General features: G+C 41.1%; 1 protein-coding gene across 1 annotated transcript; it reads right to left on the bottom strand.

Annotated features, from left to right (window-relative positions):
* Positions 1-474: 474 nt before the first annotated feature.
* LOC115810219 (mitogen-activated protein kinase-binding protein 1-like) lies at positions 475-18,838 on the bottom strand. The gene is made up of 28 exons (XM_030772147.1): positions 18,731-18,838; positions 16,841-16,932; positions 15,838-15,900; positions 15,436-15,493; positions 13,493-13,663; positions 13,097-13,237; positions 12,608-12,790; positions 11,396-11,556; positions 10,819-11,005; positions 10,212-10,349; positions 9,860-10,044; positions 9,143-9,234; positions 8,692-8,817; positions 8,332-8,402; positions 7,925-8,046; positions 7,662-7,737; positions 7,273-7,384; positions 6,943-7,006; positions 6,451-6,561; positions 6,148-6,329; positions 5,912-5,949; positions 5,497-5,691; positions 4,694-5,042; positions 3,058-3,109; positions 2,659-2,894; positions 1,622-2,335; positions 961-1,046; positions 475-693 (listed from the first exon to the last, which is right to left on the bottom strand). Exons 1-28 carry the CDS (start codon positions 18,836-18,838, stop codon positions 475-477), a joined length of 4,332 nt encoding a protein of 1,443 aa, XP_030628007.1.
* Positions 18,839-19,430: the final 592 nt, after the last annotated feature.

Genomic DNA, 19,430 nt, shown 5'->3' with positions numbered 1-19,430 from the left:
TAAAATACTGACCTTACATTGAAATAGAGCCAAATAGACCTCATATATATACACATTTAAAAACTGGCTCATATGACACAGTGCCAGAAATTAGTCTGGAAAACTATAACTAATCAAAGTCATCTAATTCTCCCTATAGGGGGTTGTATTACAATAATGAAATATTATTCAAGACATTCAGACTGAAGAACCAATGTACGATTCAGTTCACATCTTCAGTTGTTGAATCAAATGCCAAACTACAACAATATAGAAAAACACCACAATAAGATTCTGGTTACTTTAAAACAGTACCACTCATGATTAAGATTCAAAAATTGTGCAAAATACAACAAAGTATTCAGTATTTTCGCTTGAGGAATGTTCTACTACCCCAACAGATGAACAAACAGGTAATAAATTTACCATGACCTAAACCTTGCCTAATGGAGCACAGTGCCGACACTGGATTTGTAGTCCAACTAAAATGATATGTTAGGTTTTAAGGTCAAATCTCTTCTCAACAGTCTGGAGCAGAAGTTGGGAGTACTGTTCTAGCAGAGCCAAAGCATTCTCACCACCCTGGCTCTGGTTCACTCCAGACCTGGGTTGGGTCAGAACCTCCATCTCAGAGCGCACTGTTACTAATGCGTCCAACAGGACTTGCTTCATCTCCTGCTGCTCTGCACTGCCGTCTACACCGTGAGAGCACACCTACAAATAGTCACACATACAGAAGAGACACCGACATACATATGAATGAACAAGCAAATGGCCACATAACAAAATGACACATATAAATGCACACATCATTTAAGATGAGAAAAACTACGGTGTAAACAAGAAGGAATGACTAAACTCATAACTTTAAGAGGACATTTTATCTTTGAATTATTGAGACAGGACAGAGGGCATAAACAGAAAAACAGATAGACAGAATTTGTACAGGAAAACTTTGTAAAATTTAGAAGATATTTTCACCATTCTGTAAAGCTGAGTGGCCTTTCTTGCACTACTGCACAGTTCCACTGCCACACCCCTGCATGTCTCCACAGTAACAGAGGACTCTGAGAACAAGAGTGACATCATCAGTTAAGAAACGGTTCTGAGGGCTATTACATAGAGTTAAGCAACAAATCATGGCTAAAGTACAGAGAGCATATTAGGTCTTTTCAGAATGCATATATCTTTCGTCTTGACTCATGACTGGGACAAAAATCTACTTTAAACAGCTGTAGGCTTGTCCTCCAGCAGAATTAGCATAAACATTGTAGGGCTAGGTGCAGAATTCCATTCCAATATAACCAGATTCTGAATGTTAGTCCAGTGCTACGAGAGGCCTTGCGACAGGTAAGGCTTGTGCTTAAGATAGTGCTGGGTTGAGGATAGCCCTTGAGTAGCACATTCCAGTGTGAAAAGTAATATAGACTCACAAACTACAAGCAGGGCAGGGTGATGAAACAGTGAGTGTGATAGCTTTGTGAACTGAACTCACCCTTCAGACAGCAATGGTTTGTGCAGAAAGAGGGAGAGAGAGAAGGATAGAAGCAGAAAGGCCAGAGGCCAGCTGAGCAATACTGAAGAGGAAGTTGGAGAGGCATAGACGCAAGGATGATAGAGGAGGAGCGTCGCCGGCGCAAACCTGGATTGGAGGAGTTGCAGTTGTCTCCAGTGACAGTGAAGGCTTGGACAGTCACTAGAGGGTGCTCTTGCTGGCTAGTGAAGAACTTTTCAGGACATTTCTCAGGGTTAGAGCTGTCTGAAAGTGTCTCTGGAACCGGTACAGACAGATTAGACGACCCCTTGGAGCTTACATCGAGCTCTTGAGTCTGGTCCTGATGAGAATGAATATCTGGGTCCACACCTTGGTTTCCTGACCGACCAAATGGGTCTTTAAGATTGCTAGTGTCCTCGCTGGGACAGGGTCTGGTCTTGATGCAACCTCCAGACTGGGAGCTAGTGCTCCTTAGTGGGTGGGTCTTGAGGGTTCTAGGGAATGAATCTCTGCGACCAAGCTCGGATTCATGTGAAATGGATTCCGGCAAGCTGGAGCATGGAGATGGTAAGAATGGAGGGGTGGTTCTGGAGGGGCTGGTGGGTGATTGACAAGGAGTGAAAGAAGAACCGCTGTCTCTGACAGGCAGACTCAGGTGAATATCCTCTCCCACAGATACGGAACGGCTGATCTTGGCCATGAAGCTGGTGGTGGGGTTCATGTAGGAGCGGGCTCTGAGGACTCGCTGACCCTGGGGACTGTCCTGTAGTGAGGTGTGCTCTGCAGACAGGGTATGGTGAAGGCGGGTCTTGGAGATCTGCCCCTCTCTTTTTGGCCGTGGTGGAGTCAAAGGTCTCCGAACTGAAGTGAGGAGGTGATAAAGGAAGGGCCGCATGTGTTAAATTCTTAACTAAATAAGGGTTCCATTATCAAAAATCAACACTGAAACTTTTTGTGTCCTCCATTTTAACACGTTACAGTTTGTAGAGCTTAATTTTAAACCTAAAAGATTCTCTGAGCCAAAACAAACTTCAAATCCAAATAAATGAATTTTAAAAAGATTAAAAGACCTTTGTGAATTTATTTCCTGTGATCCTGACTCAATACATAATTCAACACTCTTTCAGGGCTCCAATACTCACCATCTGTTATTAAGCTCTGTACAGACAAAGACTTTTGGAGACCTGTAGGAGGTTTGCCCAGGGGGCTGGCCACCCTGCTGGGAAGTGTCCCAGGAGGTCTCCTCCTATGTGGGGTGGAACCAAGAGGAGAACCCCTCTCTGGAAGGTCCAGCTCTACCTTGTCCCCCAGGCCCTTATCCTCTACTAGGGGTCTCACTGTGGACACGAGGGGCTTCACAGTCACCTTGGGGCTTCTGTCCCTAGCTCTGCCAGTTTTAGACAGGAGTGGAGAAGCATATCTGGAGACAGATCACAAGTGCTTCACAACATATTGCATTTCACATAGCATTTCTGATTTCTAACTGTTCAAGAAGCCTTTCTTGGAATACGTTGTCAGTTATGAGTAAAATAACAGGCTGTTGGAATCAGGGAGTTTTTTTGCAGTTATGAATAATACTTCACCTGCGGGGGGATGTTTGGGTGGTCGTACTACCCTGGAGTCTCCTCTGGACTCCTAAGCATTTGAGCACACAGAAAAATATTAATCAGCAATCCCAAAAGCACCTCCCATGTATTCAATTACACATTCATTCAGTTGATCATTCACTTATTTCAGTGCACAAGCACCAGGAACACTTAATCCATTCATTATTATCCAGCATAAAATATCGTAACATAGTAACTAGCTTACAAAATAGTATCTTTGACAAGAACAAACATTATCTTTGACAAGAAAAAAACTAAAACTATATATGTATATATATATATATATATATATATATAGAGTTATATATATATACACATACAGCTGGCCCTCCACATTCACAGGTTTCACTTTTGCGGATTTGATTATTAGCGAGTTTGCCATCAATAATTAAAAGGGATTTTTTTTTTTTGAGTTTTGCAGTCTACTGCGGAAAATCACAGACGACGTACAAATATTAGAAAATGTAGATGTGGTACACCCATCCCTCCAGGATGTTGTAGACTTTTTTTGCATTATTATTCATGCTGTTGCATTGAGACATAATTTGCCGCTATACCTATAAGAGAAGAGGATCTAGTGAGTTACGTAGTGATCTGTTGGTATAGTAGAGGAGTGGTTCTCAATCCTGCTCCTGGGGGACCCCTGCTCTGCATATTTTCCATCCATCCTTGCTCCAAACACACCTGATTTGATGTGATTAACATGCTCTTGATTAAATCAGCTGTGCTCAGCCAATCAAAATTGCCACTGATGAGTTCAGTCAGGTAGGTAGAGCAGGAAAAGATGGAAAATGTGCAGAGCAGGGGACCCCCAGGAGCAGGATTTAGAACCACTGTAGCAGAGAAATAAAACTTAAGAAAAGAGTACGGAGCGAGATAAAACGTCGGAGTAATGTGTATTTTTTATGCTGTTACTGAATAAACGAAGAAAATGTACCAACACCGTTCAGACATCGTTTTACTCAAGTGTGCAACATAAGGGAAACTAAAAAAAAGTTTAGTAAGTCATAAATGCATAAAATATATGTGGTATTAATCTACTTTATCATTTACTACCACAAATACAGGCTACAGTATTAAGACTTAAGTTTTGGGGGGGCCTGGAGATATTCGCGTTTTTTCCACTTTTGCAGGGGTCCTGCACCCCTAACCCCACAAACGTGGAGGGCTGATTGTATATATATATATACACACACACACATACACTGCAACAGCTTCAAAGGGAGCGTGGATTGACGTACCTCTTCCCTCTGCCTTAAGAAATAGCCTCTTTTGTATTTGCTCTCTATTGTTATCCTCCTCCTCAGACCGTTCCTCTTCAGTCCTGTGTGACTCCAGATCTGAGTCTAAAGCCATTGAATTTTACGCTCAGTCATGTTTGAGACTAAAAGTGAATGTATACATTCTTGTCCTTGCCATGCCAATGTAGGATGCTTTACTCTGACTGCCTATGTGCAAGTGTAGAATGAATATTTAGAAAGAAGAATATGACTCAACTTGTGCCTTGTCAGTGTGTGTCCTGTCTTTCCATCGTGTGCTGTGTACGATGCTATGTTACTATGTTGTACATTGAAATTTATGTTGATGGATGGTTTGTTGATTGTGGTCTTACCTCCATGGTATTGCTCTGTGCTGGAGTCACCATTGCAGTATCCAACTGAACAGGCACTGTCTGAACTCTGAGTCTCTTGGTACTGGGACTCTTCATCTTGGCCCTGCCCCATATCATTTCTCTGAATTTGAAACAGCCCTTGGTCACCCCCACAATCTTGATCCCAGCCTTGACTTTGATGTTGACCAAGGTCCTGGTCCTGACCCTGCAGTGAGTGTTCAGTGGCAGCCGGCAGGCTGGCAATCCGCTGGCACAGCTGTGGGTACAGAACCACCCCCTCAGGCTCTGGATTAGATATGGGGACCAACCAGGCTGAGTGAGGACGCCGACGCTTCTTAGGCTGACCATCCTTCTCCAAGAAAGAGAGACAGTGACAGAGAGAAAGAACAAATGAGAGAATAAGTGAGAGAAAATATACATAGATGATTAACGAAATGGTAATGCTAAATCCATTTTACGACAATGCAGTAACATGGGTTTATATGTTCAGAATTGTAATGCTGTCCATATATATTATGTCTCACATTTTTTTTTTCTATCTTTATGACTCAAGTCATTTAACCTCTCTATTCCAGCCCAAAACACTACAAGCTAAACCTGTGTTTCTTTCCCTCAGTTGTCAGGACAGGACATTGCAGTTTTTAACCCACCACTAACACACCCGACTGTACCTGTCCAGGTGTGGTAGTGCGAGACTAGAGCAAAACAGATCCAGACAGTGGGTGTAGCTCAGTTGCTAGTGGTCATTTCAGACCCATTTAAACTACTCCTATCTCAGGCCCATTGACTGTGCTAGTCCTCACCGCTGCTCCTTGCAGGTTGGAGAAGCTGTCTCTCTCCTGAGAACCTGTGTGACCTCTTTTGGGAGAATCTAGCTCCCTCAGCTCCAACATGGACTTCACCATCAGCTCCAGAGATCCCATCTTACACGACCAACGTCTGCGTGGCCGGGGAGCAACCTCGGGTGTGCTGGATGAACAAACCCCTACAGAGTGGTCCTGCCAGGCCAGTAAAAATGAAATAAACATGACATTTTCAGATGATTAACACCTAAATTTAGCAGCCTTGTGTCAATTTGATCATAAGTATGGTCTTGAAATGATACAAAATAAAGACTTGGTCAGATCTAGAACAATGTCATGAAGATAGAACATCTTCTTAAATATGTATGAACACATCCAAATGGTCTATAATCAAGATTCAAACTAAGATTCAGACCTTGTTGGAGGTGCAGTCATTCCCCTCTTCAGGAACACCTAAGTCAGACCACAATACAACATAATACATTATTCTCCCTCATATAGGCACTACTGCTACACACCTATGCCATCCTCCACATACAGTTCAATGTCTTTGAATGTATATGTCTTAGGAGAGACAGCTGTTTTGCATTTAAATAAACAACCTAATAAATGTCTGTTTTGTATGGTTCTGCACATAACTGTTTGTTTGACCTTGCTCTTTCCCAACACTGCCCACAGATGACGGACGGTGAATAAAGTCCTGTAGGTTGTCTAGGCCTTCCTCAAGCCCTTTCACAGCATTCTCATCATCTTCCTCATCTTTCTCACTCTCAGAAGAGAGGCTCAGCAAAGATGGAGCACTATTCATCTCCACACGGCTCACAGATGAACGCCTGACACACAGACACATGTGGTTTTATGTTGGTAACAGTATGTTAAACATAGAGGTGCATTACAGGATTGAACCAGTAAAATCATAGTGGGACCAGTTTCTGTTGCTGTAGTCTGTGGTACCTCAGGACAGAGCTCTTCACAGACTGGCCACGTGGAGAGTTTCTAAGTTGAGCAAGACGTTCTCTCATATTTATGGTCAGCACAGGAGCCAGACGCCATACAAACACACAACTAAATACAGAGACCAGACAAATCAAGAGTTTAGACAAATCAAGCAGGGATAGCAATCAAAACTGAGACACACACTCGCGCGCATACGCACGCACACATTAACACACTAACACTGAAAAACTAACATGAACACACACTTAGCAGGACAGGGTATAAGTCACATGCAGGACAGAGCCACTGTTTGATGCTCATTACATTCACATGTGCAATACCATACAGTGCTGAAAATACAGTGTTTGGCCAAAAATAACAAACTTTTATCTAGTTAGTTTCCATAATAGTTTATTAACATGTCTTATCACTTTGCCTGTTTGTTCCATACTTTCATTTACTGAAAACACATTTTTGACATTCACATAAACACCGCAGGACCAAACATACCTGTCTGCAGAAATTGTGATTACATGCCTGCAGTCCTCAGTAAACTTAATGCCGGTCACAATCTCTGAGAAGACAAAGAAAAATGAATAATAATCAACGTACATAACATACTTTCAAAACAAACAACTTATACACTAACTGGCTTCTTACAAACATCCACTTTTCTGCCCTAACTAAGGCCATCTCATCTCTTTATGGTTGCATCGTATAATGACACAAACATACTACAGTTGTGAAGTGGTGAGGATGGAATATCTTTAAAAACCGAGTGAAGAGCCCCGTTTGTGGAAAAACAGATGACCCGACTGGAACTGTGACCAGGTATTTTACCTGAGTGTCCAAACATGGTAGCCACACACTCTCCACTGCAGAAGTCAAAAATGCTGATGCTTTTATCTGAGCAGCTGGTGGCCACATATAGCCCTGATGGGTCGATCTGAACCTACAGCGGCAAAAAAGCCATCAGGAATACAGAACAAACTCCACAGTGTATTTACTGAGACTACAGTAAAAATGAACGACTTTGGCCTATTGGCAATGAACTGAAGACATAACAGAATAAAAGTGTGTTACTCTGAAAGCGTATAAAACAAGAGGGGGAGCTCACGTGAGGTCATGTGAAAATGGAGATGTTTAATGAGGATGTTATATTCATTTCCTAAGACCAGAGATGAGGTTGGTTAAAAAAAAAAAATAGACCCTTTAGCACTAATCAGCACCTTGAGCAAGCTGCCATCTTCTGTCTGTGAGCCCTTATAAGTTTTCTTCTGTTTACCACTGCTGATGTTGAAGACTCTGGCAAAGCAGAAGAATAACTTTAGGTTAAATGTACCTTGCACATACATATCATGGGTGTGGTCTTCCATATACACTTAAAGAGTTAAGATGGTAAGAAATATCCACTGATGGAGACAAAGACCCACAGTGCAAGGAGATGGCTAGATTACCAGTCTCACGCATGCACACATACATACAAACACACCTGACTGTTCGGTCCTGGCATCCAACAGCAGCGTATTTACCGCTGGGATGTATGTCCATGTCATACAGGCCTGTTTTCCTCACTATGTGGTGTGTTGGTTTGAACTCTGCTCCTCTGACAGTCTGAGTGAGGCAAAAAAGAGCTTGGTCACTGTGCTATGGGTCTGGGCATGGTTGTAAAAAAAGCTTAAATGAAGCATGTTCCAAACAAGACTCATCCAGGAACCTTCACGTAATTTGAAACTTTTTTGTTTTTGCCAACCAGAGGAAAAATAGTCTCCCTTGTCCTGTGTTTTAATGAGCACTGTGTATTCATCCAAACCAACAGAGTAAAATTCAGAGTGGACTGAAGGGTATGGAGAGCAGTTAACAATCATAGAAGAATAAGGACATTCACTGAAGACCTACCCTGTGCGCCGTACGGACATAAACACTCTTGTCAGCCCCACAGCTTATCATCCGGATCTTCCCCTCATTGGCTACAATTACCATGGCAATGAAAACAAGAGGAAAGTTAGTAACAATGATGATGCTTTACAGGCACTTAACGTGCTGTGGAATTGATTACTCTTATATGATATCCAAATACTGTTACCAATAATGCCAACTTTTAAAGGGCTTGGTTTAGTCATTCTTTGGTTCAGAGGAGGAGTGTTATTAAAAAATGTTTTTTTCTCCTGTTTATCATTCTGGTTGTATCAGCATAATGAGAAAAAGGCTTACGGAGGTCAAAAACATCTAAAGTGAAAGCAGAGAGCAGTGTCTCACCAGCAAAGCGGACAGCTGTGATGGAGGAAGAGTGTTCATCCAGAGTCTGTAGCAAACCATAGTCTTCCTCAGCATCCAGTACATGGATGAGACGATCACGACCCGCAGAGGCTAACAGACTAAGCCCTGATATATGCCACACACACACACACACACACACACACACACACACACACACACAAAATACCATTTTACCCACCCAGTATACTGTACTTCCACATATATTCACAAACAACAATATATAAGACACAATTAAAGACAAAATGTACTGAATATACTGCAAACATACATCTTATTTATACTGAAACATAAATCTTATTCACTGCATGCAATGGTAAAAAAAAAAAAAATCACAAAGCACACTACCACAAATACCCTGACAATAAAAGGGCAAGAAGATACTAAGCCTAAATATTTACTCTGCACATTTTACAGATAAAGACAGACTGACCAGTCTCAGGTTTGGAGTACTCCAGACACAGAACCTCAGAATCATGGGCCTCCACTCTCAAAATCTCCTCCATGTTTGTGAGGTCATGAACTCTATGAAACACAATGGGCTCCGATCAGCGGCTTTAGTGCACAACTATTCCATCCCAAAATGACCAAACCAGGCCAAACAAAAACTGTGCCAGCTGCGCTTTACTGTCATAAAACTCCACCAATCCCTACCATGGCTCAGTCACACTTGTCTATGGATTATAACAACTGGTGACATTATAAAACCTGTTCTAGGACTTATTAGTTTTGTGTGTCCTTAAAAGTCTGCAAGATACATGCTAGATTTTAAGCCTCACTGAAAGGCTAGCATTACACAAGTTGCAAAAAAAAACTAAGCAACAATACATTGAAACAGATACATAGGTTGATCTACGATCCATGTATGGAAAGACAATATAGTACATACACTTTAGCATATCTATGCCCTAAATACATGAAATGCAGAAAACTTCAGCACAGTCAAAAAGAAGTATATCACTTCATTCTAAAACAATATGCCCTAACTCAGAGAAAGGTTGGTCTGTTATACATGTAATGCATATATGTAATGCAAGTGATGTAAACAGAGTACTTTAGTGCAGTCCAGTGTAATTCTGTGTCAATGTGTTCTGGTTTGTCGGGAGTTTCTGTCCTGTCGTAGAGCCTGCCCTGTACAGACATTCAGTACCTCAGAGTTCCACTGCGATCTCCTGAGGCCAAGTGTTGTCCATCTGGACTCACACAGATAGTTCTGACACCAGTGCGATTCTCTGTGGTCTGTCCATCAGGTTTATCATTGTTGCAGGCTGCAATTCCTTCTGTGTCCAGTAGAGCAGAGGTGTTGTTGTTCATGTAGATGATCTTCAGGAGGTCCTGAGGTATGCGGTCACATATGGAGAGGAGTTTGGGAAAAGAAAACTGATATATTACTAATATGATCCTTTAAATGTTAAGATGTTTATGCTTATGGTTTTGACCTGTCCTCTTAATATATCTGATGGTAATAAGACTAGAATAGTTTTGAGTTTGAGTGAACTGACATTGCTGAGAGTGTTGCTGTGAGAAAGACAGCTGTATCCATCTGCACTCCACAGCCGAACTGTGTTATCAGATGAACAGGTGGCGAACACGGCTGAACCCGTTCTGTCCTGTAATTCATCGATGAGCTTTGGTAACATCTGGAATGACAGATCACATACACAGTCACACACATATACAACACCAAACCCATCTGGCACCTGCAATCACCAGCCTTGCCCTACACCTGTAAACCTGTTTCATTATAAAACTCTGCAAATAAAGCCAAACCTAATAAACCACTGGCACAAGGTCAAATTCCTGTGAAACTAGAGAAAGACTGCCACTACACAGAACACCTACTCTGTCTATGCATCTATGCATCTCAGGAATGACCTAGGCCACCACATTCCTGTAGAACTGCAGTGTATACAAGAAATTTGCAAACCTATATGACTTTATATAAAAAAGACAGAGTACTTGTTTCGATTAAACATTTGAATGAATTATCTGAATGTTTTTTTTTAACATTTGCTTTATTCCTTTGAATTCTTATTCTGAAATGTAAACCTGACTCATAGATGGTCCTTTACCCTGACACTGTGCACTGAGTTTAGAGGCAGTGTTTACCTGCAGGTCCCATACACAGGCAGAGTGGTAGAGAGCTGAGTGCAGTTTGTCCACTCTGTCCATATCAGACATATTCCACACATACACACTGTGGTCATTATACACACATGACAGCCAGCAGTTTACTGGGTCGTAAGTGACAGCCACTGAGTCTGGGTAACGAGCTTCCTGGTTAGAGAGCAGGTGACTGAAAGAGGCAGTAAAATTAGATAGACTCTGAGCAGTGGAAGTTAAAAAAAAAAAAAAACAGAGCTGTATGAATGTGTGTGTAACTCTAGTGAGAACCAGTGTGCAAATATTTCCACTTGAACATTCAGCATGTATGAAACACCAGCTAGTCACAGTAAAAAGATAATAGCGTTTATGAGCGGCAGATTTAAATATCATACCAAGACATTAAACTATCTGTGAAATGGCAGTTATTTGCAAGTTATTTGAATCACTCACATATACAGTAACTCAAAACAAACAATATTAAAAACAGAATCAGGGTATTTTACTGTTTGTTTGTTGTTGTTGTTGTTGTTGTTGTTGTTGTTGTTAACTTCTCTCTGTTAGCCTGCCCTGTAGACCTTACCTGTGTTGACTGACTGACTCCACATTGATACCCAGCTGATGAGGGCGTGGTACCGTGCGGACAAAGTGGAGGTCGAGCGGACTGAAGACATGTACTGTGCCATCTGCACAGGCACATGCAATGAGCTCCTCGCTCACACAGAGAGACCGAGCCATGCTGGTCTACAGAGAGAAAGAGAAAGGGACAGAGAGTGATGTTAGGACATGGGAAAGATACTACTACTACAGATAATAATAATAATGAGAAGAAGAAGAAGAAAAAGAAGAAGAAGAAGAAGAAGAAGAAGAAGAAAAAGAGGAAGAAGAAGAAGAAGAAGAAGAAAAAGAAGAAGAAGAAGAAGAAGAAAAAGAAGAAGAAGAAGAAGAAGAAGAAGAAACAGGAAGAAGAAGAAGAAAAAGAAGAAGAAGAAGAAGAAGAGGAATTTGTAGTAGCTGTATCTGTCATCTCTGACAAGAAGAGCCCTTATAGAGGAAAAACTCTAGAGACAGAAAAGACAAAACAAAGTCCTATTTCAGCACTAACACAATAAATGTTCACACACACACACACACACACACACACACACACACACACACACACATTTTGTTAGACAGTTACATGTACCACTAGTACACTTCCGTTAAAGTGGTAATTTGTTTTGGGGGACAGAAAGGTTAAAAAGGCTTAAAGGAGCTGTGACCTCTGGAGGTGAACCAAGACAATGTGTCAGTGCTCTCAGCAAAATCTCCCTGTGATCCCTGTACAGCTGAATTAAGACACACTAAAACCCAGCAGTCTCAGAACAAACACACCACCCAGCCGGGCAGCCCACATAAATGCCCTCACCACAACACACTCGCACCCAAGGCCGTCATGACCTGGGATACACGACAGCACTCCGATGTTCACAGATCTCATACTCTTTGTACGAAGACAGAAGTTAACTGTTAAAGGAATATTTCAGACTCAGTCTCCTTACGTGGTTTTGAGGGCCAAATCAAATTAGGTTACTAAGAGAACAATGACTACATGTATATGCTCTAAACAACAAGTATATGTTACACTTATGGGAGCCTGGAATATGGCTTTCCAGAGATGAAGAGGCATAAAGCTGATCTAATGTGTATAACCAGTGGAACAGGGGTTAATGAAGGCAGGTGGAAATTAAACTGGGTCAGGTATCAAAACTGCCATTCAAACAGCTGTATGTTAATGAACTTTCCTGTCACTCACCCGTAGGTCCACCCACTTATCAAGCATCCTCTTCTCATTGAACTCACACAGAAGACCAGAGGAAGTGATGCAAAAGGTGCTCTCAGACTTCCTGCCACGCCCACAGGCTACATCACAGAAGAAGTTATTCTGGAGCTCACCCAACAGACCAGAGCGTCCCAGCAATGGAACAGGAGCTGTCACCTGAAGGCCATTTTAAAGGATTTTTTACTACTTTTTTAGTATTACAGCGGACTCAAGCAATACCGGGTAAGAAGTGGTCTTAGAAAGCTTGCCTTAACACAGCATGCTAATAGAACAAAGTTCTGTTCACATACACAAAGCAGTCTTACTTTAGAAGTATTTGAGTTGAAACACCAGATTGATTTTTAGTGGTAGCAAAAATGTTTGAATTGGCTTGGAAAAGATATTTACCAACTGATTGTCCTATTATGCACAGTAAAAAAAGAAGAATTTATTAAATTAAATTTCAAAACTGTTGAAAAGGGCTACCTTGGCGGAGCTAGAGGGTTCCAGATACCAGAATCGAACATGTCGGTTCCCAGAAGTGACAAAGTATGAGCTGTCCTCAGAGAAGGAGACTGCTGTCACCTTACTGGACACCTTGTTAGCAGCAACCACTGTGTTTTTCTACAACAACAATAAAAATGCTAAATAATTCAAGAACCATAATTCATCATAAAACAGCTTCACCATTTAAGTAGTGTAGTGACAAATTCTACATATTAAAGGATAATTTGATCAGAGGAAGCACATCAGTTTGGTAGATTCTAAGAAAAGCAGAAGTTAACAACTTAGGAACTACATGATGCACAATAGTGAGGACGAAGGAATATATGGATATGCAAAAAGCTGAGGAATGGTAGTGACTGGCTGTTACAGAACCTTCCAGGCCCAAACGTTGATGCTCATGTCATGTTGGTAGCCCACGCTGACGATGTACTTGCTGTTTGGAGAGAATGCCACACATGCCACACCGTATTTATGGTCCTGCAGCTCTGCTACCTGAGTCTTCTCCACCACATCCCATACACGCACAGCAGGCAAATGACCACTCTGACACCAGAGAGAGAGAGAGAGAGAGAGACGGACAGACAGACAGACAAAGAGCGAGACAGAAAGAAAGAAAGAGAGACAGAGAGAAAGAGAGAGAAACAGACAGATAGACAAAGAGAGAGACAAACAGAGAAAGATTTGTACAAATTATTTACTAAACCAAATAACAAAGTCCACTGACAGCCCTAAAAAAAAAAATTTTTTTAAAGAGTAAGGCTGCAAAAATATGGAGATTTAAACCCAGCTGAGCTGATCACAGGAGAGTCCTTAGAATCCTGGGCCCAACAGAAGCACCTTTCACTGCTATGTTCCAAGCTTTCCATGATCAGAGGGCAAGAACAAAGACTAGACTATGTATTAAGAAGGAAAAAACATAGCACAGAACATTTAAATAGAGCAGAGAGCATTTGTAAGGATTGCGAGCTATGTTGCCTGAGATTATAGCCATCATAAACACAGTTGTTTTTTTTTTTGGTCTGAGGCAAAGGGTAAACAGGACTGTTCTCTTCATGTTGTAATCTGCACACGCCCTCCACAGAGGTCACGGTGAGGGCAAATCGAGAACAGAGAACCACTTTAGCTAGAGAACAATGAAGGGAAAAAGGCTCCAGCTACATTTTCTCTGAACAGAGAAATTATTAGACTCTGAGGCTAAATCAGATCAGCCTGTCAGGGTTTGTGTCTACCCTTACTGCAGCAGCAGCAGCAGCAGCAGCAGCTGGCACTGTCCAGTCTATCTGCTCTCACTGACTCTGATACAATCACACAGAGAGAGAGATAGCAAGACAGAGCACACAGACACAGGTAATGATGAAAGAACAAAAGCCATGTAGACGACACAGGGACTGTGTGTCTAAGATCATAAGTTCTATAGCAGTGTCAAAAACTGACCTCAATATAACCTGTCCGGTATACAGCCTAGTTTACACACTAAGTAAAGAGACAGTGTGCACATGTATAAACATTACAGCTACACTACCAATCATTTCTCCCAGCTCACTCAGTTGCTATGGTAACCTTAGCACGCCCATTCACAACTCTAGAGGAAGACTTTAATCGGCTCATAATGGATGAAGAGGATTACTGTAATGGGCTTCGGAGATCAAAAGTGTGACACAGTCCACATGACCGTGGGAGGTGGGCGTGGAACAGTCCTGCGTGTCAGGCAGGAAAAGAAAGGGTTGTGTGGTTGTGACGTTCAGGGCCTCTGTTGTAACACCACACATATCTAGAGCAGTAAAATGTTTGTTTATTGAGCCCAAGTGGATTTTCATTTAGTCGTGCAGTCATTACTCTGCCTAGACAATATGTGTGAGCATGGCACAAAAATGACTGCCTTGGCAGGGTATTTTTAATACAACAGCCAATCACAGATGGACTCCATTAAAAGAAAAAAACAGTTAAGAAACAACTAAGCAGTTTGAATGGATATTCTTTTTATTGTTTTAATTCGAAGCATGCATATAGATTTATATGATCTCTTTAGGCTTCGATAATTGTTCATAGTGAAGTAATAAGTGAAACTGTGGTGGAATTACCAATTATCCATTTGTCAATATTTCAATTAAATCAATAAGAGAATGGTCAGGTTCGAAAAATAGGTAATTATCTTTAGCCCTATGAACATGGGGAGCAATGAAAGATACCAACACCAAGCCTGTCACTCATCATCTATTTTCCCAGTAAAAGAACAGCAGAAAAGAGAGACACAGTCAGCACAGCACAGAGGGACAAAATCAAAGTGACTAAAATCCAGAAAAAAAATGCACTACCTCTCCTGTTACCAGGTATTTGCCATCTGAAGAGAAGGCTACAGTGGTGATAGTTTTTCTACAAGAGGGAGAGAGAGAGGGAGAGAGAGAGAGAGAGAGAGAGAGAGAGAGAGAGAGAGAGAGAGAGAGAGAGGGGAAAAAAAGCTCATATCATTTCATTTTAAACTCATACACTACAAAGCACAAATACATCATTATTATGTACAATACTTTTGCATGTATATTTTACCTTTGAAAACTTTCAGTCCACAGTAAGATTACTCACACTGGCCAGTACATGCATGATAAGTATGATTATGATGGCTCACCTGTACAGCTATAGGGGACTGAGGAACCTAGAGTAGGTTTTTATGAGCTCTAATAGTGTAATACATTGTGTGTGTGGGTGCACTGTTTTAATACCTGGATGTGTTAATGATGTGTTGTTGTCTGTTTTTCTTGGGGTTGAGCAGAACTACCACACACCTGAAGGGACCACAGAGAACAACACACAGTGATTTAATACCCACAGCACATAATACACATACATGACTGCAGCCTCAGAATGTATATAGTATAGCTAACACACCTGATTGGCACTGGTCATGAATGAGTCTATGGTTTGACCTCGCACAACGCACGACTAATTGGTTGAGGAGACGTTCCAAAACACGGATTTTAAAGTACAGAAGAAAATTGGATTTACATTTGAACCGTGGGCAGTAACACACAAATGTTTGTGTTCGTTCTCTCTCACCTCACACACACACACACACACACACACACACACACACACGCACAGAGAAACATCCTCGCACAATCAGAGATTAAGGTCCCCGGTTCTTCTTGTCTCAGACATTGCACTTATTTTAAGAGGCTCCTGACCCAAATACAGTTCTTCATGACCCAAAACTAAACACTGCATTAGCCTTGTTAGTACAGCTGATCACACACACCACTCAGCACCACAGCCGTACAACAAACATTTCTGTATTGTTGTATTGTTCTATGACAGTTTGTCTAAAGAGGTTCATGAGTCCTCTGCTTTAAAGATGGGCTCAGAAGACTCTGGGGTCAGTAAACTGGCTCACATTACTGCAAAAAAAGAACACAGTAAAAATAGCAGATAAAGGCAGAGTTTCCTACCTGCTAGATTTTTATTCAAAAGCACTAAGGTCATTGCTAAAGCTATTCAGTTGTGTGAATTCAAGTGGATTTTATTACCGAACAAAAGTCACAGTATAAGCATAATGAATTACTGACACCATGTGCATATTAATCACAATACATTATACAACTCCAAATAAAATTTATCTAATACAACACATAGAACGCACAAAACAGCAGCAATACATCTTAACCCTGTTTTGCCTGTGTTCTTTCATGTTGGGTGAAAGAAGACATGAGTATGCAGTGCTCCACTTACCCTGCTGGGTATGCCACAATCCCTGAGTTAGAATCACAAGTCAGGCCACTGTTTCCTGTAGCTGTGATCCCTAATACTTTCTCCAAAGTCACCTTCCAGAGGACACACACACACTCAGATTAAAATGGGTCATTACAATGAGACATTAACAAACTAATTACAATAAAATTCTCTACGCAAGCATAATACGTTATTGTTATACCTATTACTCCTACATTGGACTGATGCTGTCATCTTACAAGTTTTAATACATATCAAACATTCAACTGACAGCTGCATCCGCACATTGCTGGTGAGTCTACACAGAACTTTGTTTAGGTTTTATATTAAAGAAATGTCATTTGTACTGGTAATCACAGAGAACAAAAGCTTTACATCAAATGGCTTTTAAGACTGTAGACATGGTAGGTTTACAGTCAATCTCAAAATAAAGGACTGAATAAATATAAAAAGTCAGTTAATTGGTTTTGAGTCCTCAGTCAATACCATGGATCAGTCTGTTCATTGTACTCATTGTCAATAACATTGCAATCCTGTCAGTTTGTACACAGGAGACGAGATGTCCAGACAGTCTACCATGGAGCCAGGGAGATGTCCATGTTTCATTGTCACATGAGGAGACAGATATAAAACATGTCATCTGACTCATTATCATCACTTGTAAGATAAATACGCCCATCCAAGTGGAAATGTGCCTTCATGCAGTTTCTATATTTTGCTCTGTCTTCACATTGTGGTGTGGAATTGTTTTTAGCACAGTTGAGTAACATGGTCAGAAAACATAATAAAGTTTATCCAAAGAAAGGTCATCTCTCATTACCTTCAGAGGAGGTTAATCTGTGAGTGTCTAGACTACAGTACACAGAGGAAAAGCATGAGTGTATCTGACCAGTGCACAAGAGGAGAGGGCTAGACAAGGTTTAACACACACACATACACACACACTCCACTTGGCAAACGATCCTGTCTGAAGTTTTTCTTTTTTGTAAACAGAGGGGCTGACGGACTTCATTCTCAGTCCTTTCTTGATCTCAAAACAAAGAAAAAACAAACCAGTCTGCAATGTAGTAGCAGGCCAGAAATCAGCGTGAATTCTCTATGAGCTGAGAGACAACGAAATGTCCAGATAACTTTAAATCTGCATCCCTATGTCCAAACATTGTCATTCTGTTGATTTTAATTGAAGTTACAATCGAAAAAATCAAATTAAGTAATAACAGCCGAATGCCTGGAACACTTCCGTTTCAAGTCTCTTAATTTCTTGGAGCGCATTTCTGATGGCCACTTCTGATCTGCACCTCTGGGCTGATTACTTTGTTAACAGGAGTTTACACTTTATCGCGCTACATCGATTCTCTTTTTGTTCATATGGTCCTTTCAAACCTTGTCTGTAAAACATTCCCGTAAAGAAAATTCCCGTAGCCTGTCAATTACTACATTTTGTTAACGGTCAACTCACACATAGAAGAGGTTCACTCATATGCACTATTGTAGCAATACGTTGTACGTGTGGAAAATAATAAAAAAACAGAGAGAGAGAGAGAGAGAGAGAGAGAGAGAGAGAGAGAGAGAGAGAGAGAGAGAGAGAGAGAGAGAGAGAGAGAGAGCTCTTTGGGCATTTTCACTTTTACATTTAGCCTATATTATTTTACTTTATGTCGTTTAAAATAAGATAAATCTAATTGCAGCCTGTCAGAACTTGAAATGCATCAATAGTATGAGACAGCTGTCAACAGTGCTAATCAAACGACACAAAACTAAACTGACCTTGGTAATCTCTTGGTTAAATAAATTGAGAGAACAGTTTACCCAGTTGCACCCAAACACTGGCAATCGCTGACGTCTATATTCTTCATGACTTTTAATTTAAAATATAGCTTACTGACTCACTTTATTGGTAAGGTCTTCCGGCTCTGGTTGATTCCTCTTCAGTTTGATGGACGGTGAGCGAAGAAGACTTTTGATTCGACTTTTTATAGTTGACCCCTCTAATGCCATTTTCCATTACACATTACATATAAGCCAGCAAGTAAATGTTTTCAATATAAATCTATTGCAAAACACTTCTGCAAATATTTCTCTACGCTAAAGTTTCGTAAAATATCCCAAGTCCAGCATCCATGCCACCTCTAGCCACGCTGATTCGAAAGATTAACTATTCCTCCGCGTTCTCTACCTGCGTTGTGACACGAACATTGCAGGACTGGGGCTGCGCTAATTTGATTGGCTGTGCGACGCTTTGAAGTTGTTCCTACTGATAAACGCGAGATATACATCTACCGGCTCCGTGTGATAATGACCTACTCAGTGTTAAGGTGCGTCAATATTTATCTGGAATGAAAGAGGCCACTGAAATATACATCACGTGAAAGTTTCGTTGAGGACGGCGGAAATGAACATTGCGTTAAGTGTCTTAAATATTTATTGAGAGTGATTACGTTAAATGTCAGGTTTACAGTAACCCCTGTGCGTGAATGTGCGTGAAGAAACACACTTGGAAGCTGATTAACCGTTTTGTTGTTTGCTGTTGTTGTTTGTTTGTTTAAGTTATTTCAAACTGAAAATTTAAATGACAGTAGGTGTATGGAAT

This window comes from Chanos chanos, chromosome 4 (genome assembly GCF_902362185.1).
Source record: "Chanos chanos chromosome 4, fChaCha1.1, whole genome shotgun sequence".
Taxonomy (NCBI): domain Eukaryota; kingdom Metazoa; phylum Chordata; class Actinopteri; order Gonorynchiformes; family Chanidae; genus Chanos; species Chanos chanos.
This window is presented reverse-complemented; position numbering and strand designations above follow the sequence as displayed.

What these genes read in the sequence shown, in the direction of transcription:
- LOC115810219 (XM_030772147.1), bottom strand. Translation starts at nt 18,838, where the DNA reads ATGGCATTAGAGGGGTCAACTATAAAAAGTCGAATCAAAAGTCTTCTT. An exon ending in CCTGTGTATGGGACCTGCAG is followed by an intron (nt 10,350 to 10,818) that starts GTAAACACTGCC and finishes CTGTCATTCCAG; the next exon opens with ATGTTACCAAAGCTCATCGA. An exon ending in CCTGGGCAAACCTCCTACAG is followed by an intron (nt 2,336 to 2,658) that starts GTCTCCAAAAGT and finishes TCCTCACTTCAG; the next exon opens with TTCGGAGACCTTTGACTCCA.